Source organism: Branchiostoma floridae, unplaced genomic scaffold, assembly GCF_000003815.2.
Source record: "Branchiostoma floridae strain S238N-H82 unplaced genomic scaffold, Bfl_VNyyK Sc7u5tJ_1585, whole genome shotgun sequence".
Taxonomy (NCBI): domain Eukaryota; kingdom Metazoa; phylum Chordata; class Leptocardii; order Amphioxiformes; family Branchiostomatidae; genus Branchiostoma; species Branchiostoma floridae.
Window position 1 is genome coordinate 556162 of NW_023365779.1, and position 2356 is coordinate 558517.

The window sequence follows — 2356 nt, forward strand, 5'->3', positions numbered from 1 at the left end:
ATCACTTTGGTCTTTTTTTTTTACAACGATTGCTTTTAGAACTTCTTCCATGACAAATTATACAATATATAATCTAATCGTCCTGAAAAGGATTATCTAAAATAGAAGTAAAATAGAATGTTACTTTAAATACAATTGTTATACAATTGAAGTCCCGCAATATCTATCACTTTGGTCTTTTTTTACAACGATTGCTTGTAGAAGACAGACGTGGTATCAAAGATTTATTCTCCCATCAAGAATTACCACCACTCTGTAAGGAAGGTTATATAGAGAAGTATCACCGCAAGGTATTGAAAAATGGCGGCTCCGGTCAAAGGTCAGCCCTGACACCCTCCATTTACCGCTGCAGATTTAATCAAGTCCCAGGGGTCTGCCGGATTTAACTCGCGTCGGAAGATAAATGATCGTGCGAGGATTAAGGGATAAATTGTGGATAAAAAGTGGGGCATGTCTGGTCTAGGTGAAGAGTTCTGAGTGGTAGCAGCAGTGGTAGGAGCTAGAACGTAGACCCAGCTGTGGTGCACCATAGACCATAGCCACCTGCTGGTTAAAGTTGTACGTTTTTTGAGTACGGAAGTGGGGCAAGTCTGGTCTAGGTGAAGAGTTTTGAGTGGTAGCAGCAGTGGTAGCAGCTAGCCTTTAGACCCAGCTGTGATACACCATAGACCATAGCCACCTGTGTTGGTTAAAGTTGTACGTTTTTTTTAGAAGAGAAGTGGGTCAAGTCTGGTTTGGGTTAAAAGTTCATTGGTAGCAGCAGACTCAGCTGTTCTAACACGGCTGGCAAGAGACCATAGCCACCTGCGAATTAAGGTTGCACTTTTTTTAGAGTACCTAGCTAAGTCTTTTGACACTACGTTTGGTTGCAGCTACAGAGTGCCTATATCACTGCAGCAGCAGAACAGGCGTGGACTACTACCACACTTCGTAACAATACCTTAATCGCTTCATAAATCACTGATGAACAAAGAATTTATTTGAAAACAAATACAGCCAAATAAATCAAATCAAATCATGAATCACCTGTCGACGCTTCAGTGATAGGCCAGAAGAAATAGGAGACAGGTAGATGATTATGTTACTGGTATAGCACAAAATACTTGTCAACCAAGGCATCTTTTCTTAATGTGTTTTTTTTTTCATCGGTAGAGTGGGCAGCGACCATAACCAGCTAATGACGAACGTGGCGATCAACTCTAACGGGTTCATGACCTGGATGGCGCCGCGCATCTTCGCCTCTTCCTGCAAAATAGACATCTACTACTTCCCCTTCGACGAACAGGTATAAATTTCCAGATTTCATACTTTGAAACAATCTTAAGATTTCTTGAAGAATCTTGAGACTGTTTCAAAGATTCGTATAATTGTTTTGACAAATGTTGAAAATCTTTTGAAAACATGGGATTTCTTGTTAAAATCTTGAGATTCTTTCGAACAATGTTTCAAAGAGTTTTGAGATTTATTTAAAGAATCTTGAAATTGTTTCAAGGAGTCTTCGAATGGTTGCAGGGATTCTTGAGATGGTTTAGATAACCTGAAGATTGGCTAAACTAATCTTGTACTTTGTTTGATAAGTTAATACAAGCATGACCATGTCTTGCTCTTTTCTAAGCCAGTTTCTGTTCGTTGCCAGGAGTGCACCTTAGAGTTCGGCTCCTGGACGTACGGCGGATATGACGTCAACACCACCACGGAAGACGCGCCCCCGTCGCTGACGTACTTCGTGTATAATGACGAGTGGGAGCTGATCAACATAACAGGCGTGCAGGAGGACATTTACTATCCGTGCTGTCCTGAGCCTTACCCACTGGTTACATTCACTATTACCGTACAGAGGAGGTAAGAACCAACCTGAACCCTACCCACTGGTTACATTCACTATTACCGTACAGAGGAGGTAAGTACCAACCCGAACCCTATCCACTGGTTACATTCACTATTACCGTACAGAGGAGGTAAGTACCAACCCGAACCCTATCCACTGGTCACATTCACTATTACCGTACAGAGGAGGTAAGTACCAACCCGAACCCTACCCACTGGTCACATTCACTATTACCGTACAGAGGAGGTAAGTACCAACCCGAACCCTACCCACTGGTCACATTCACTATTACCGTACAGAGGAGGTAAGTACCAACCCGAACCCTATCCACTGGTTACATTCACTATTACCGTACAGAGGAGGTAAGAACCAACCTGAACCCTACCCACTGGTTACATTCACTATTACCGTACAGAGGAGGTAAGTACCAACCCGAAACCTACTCACTGGTTACATTCACTATTACCGTACAGAGGAGGTAAGAACCGACCCGAACCCTACCCACTGGTTACATTCACTATTACCGTA

At 42.7% G+C, this 2356-nt stretch overlaps 1 protein-coding gene across 1 annotated transcript in view; it reads left to right on the forward strand.

The window, feature by feature from the left end:
* Positions 1 to 2257, forward strand: part of LOC118408446 (neuronal acetylcholine receptor subunit alpha-7-like) — a 41960-nt gene extending 39703 nt beyond the window's left edge. The window contains exons 6-7 of the mRNA XM_035809264.1: positions 1153 to 1285; positions 1637 to 2257. Coding sequence (XP_035665157.1) covers positions 1153 to 1285; positions 1637 to 1846 — 343 coding nt within the window. The 3' untranslated portion in view covers positions 1847 to 2257. The remainder of the gene's footprint in view (positions 1 to 1152; positions 1286 to 1636) is intronic.
* The last annotated feature ends 99 nt before the right edge of the window (positions 2258 to 2356 follow it).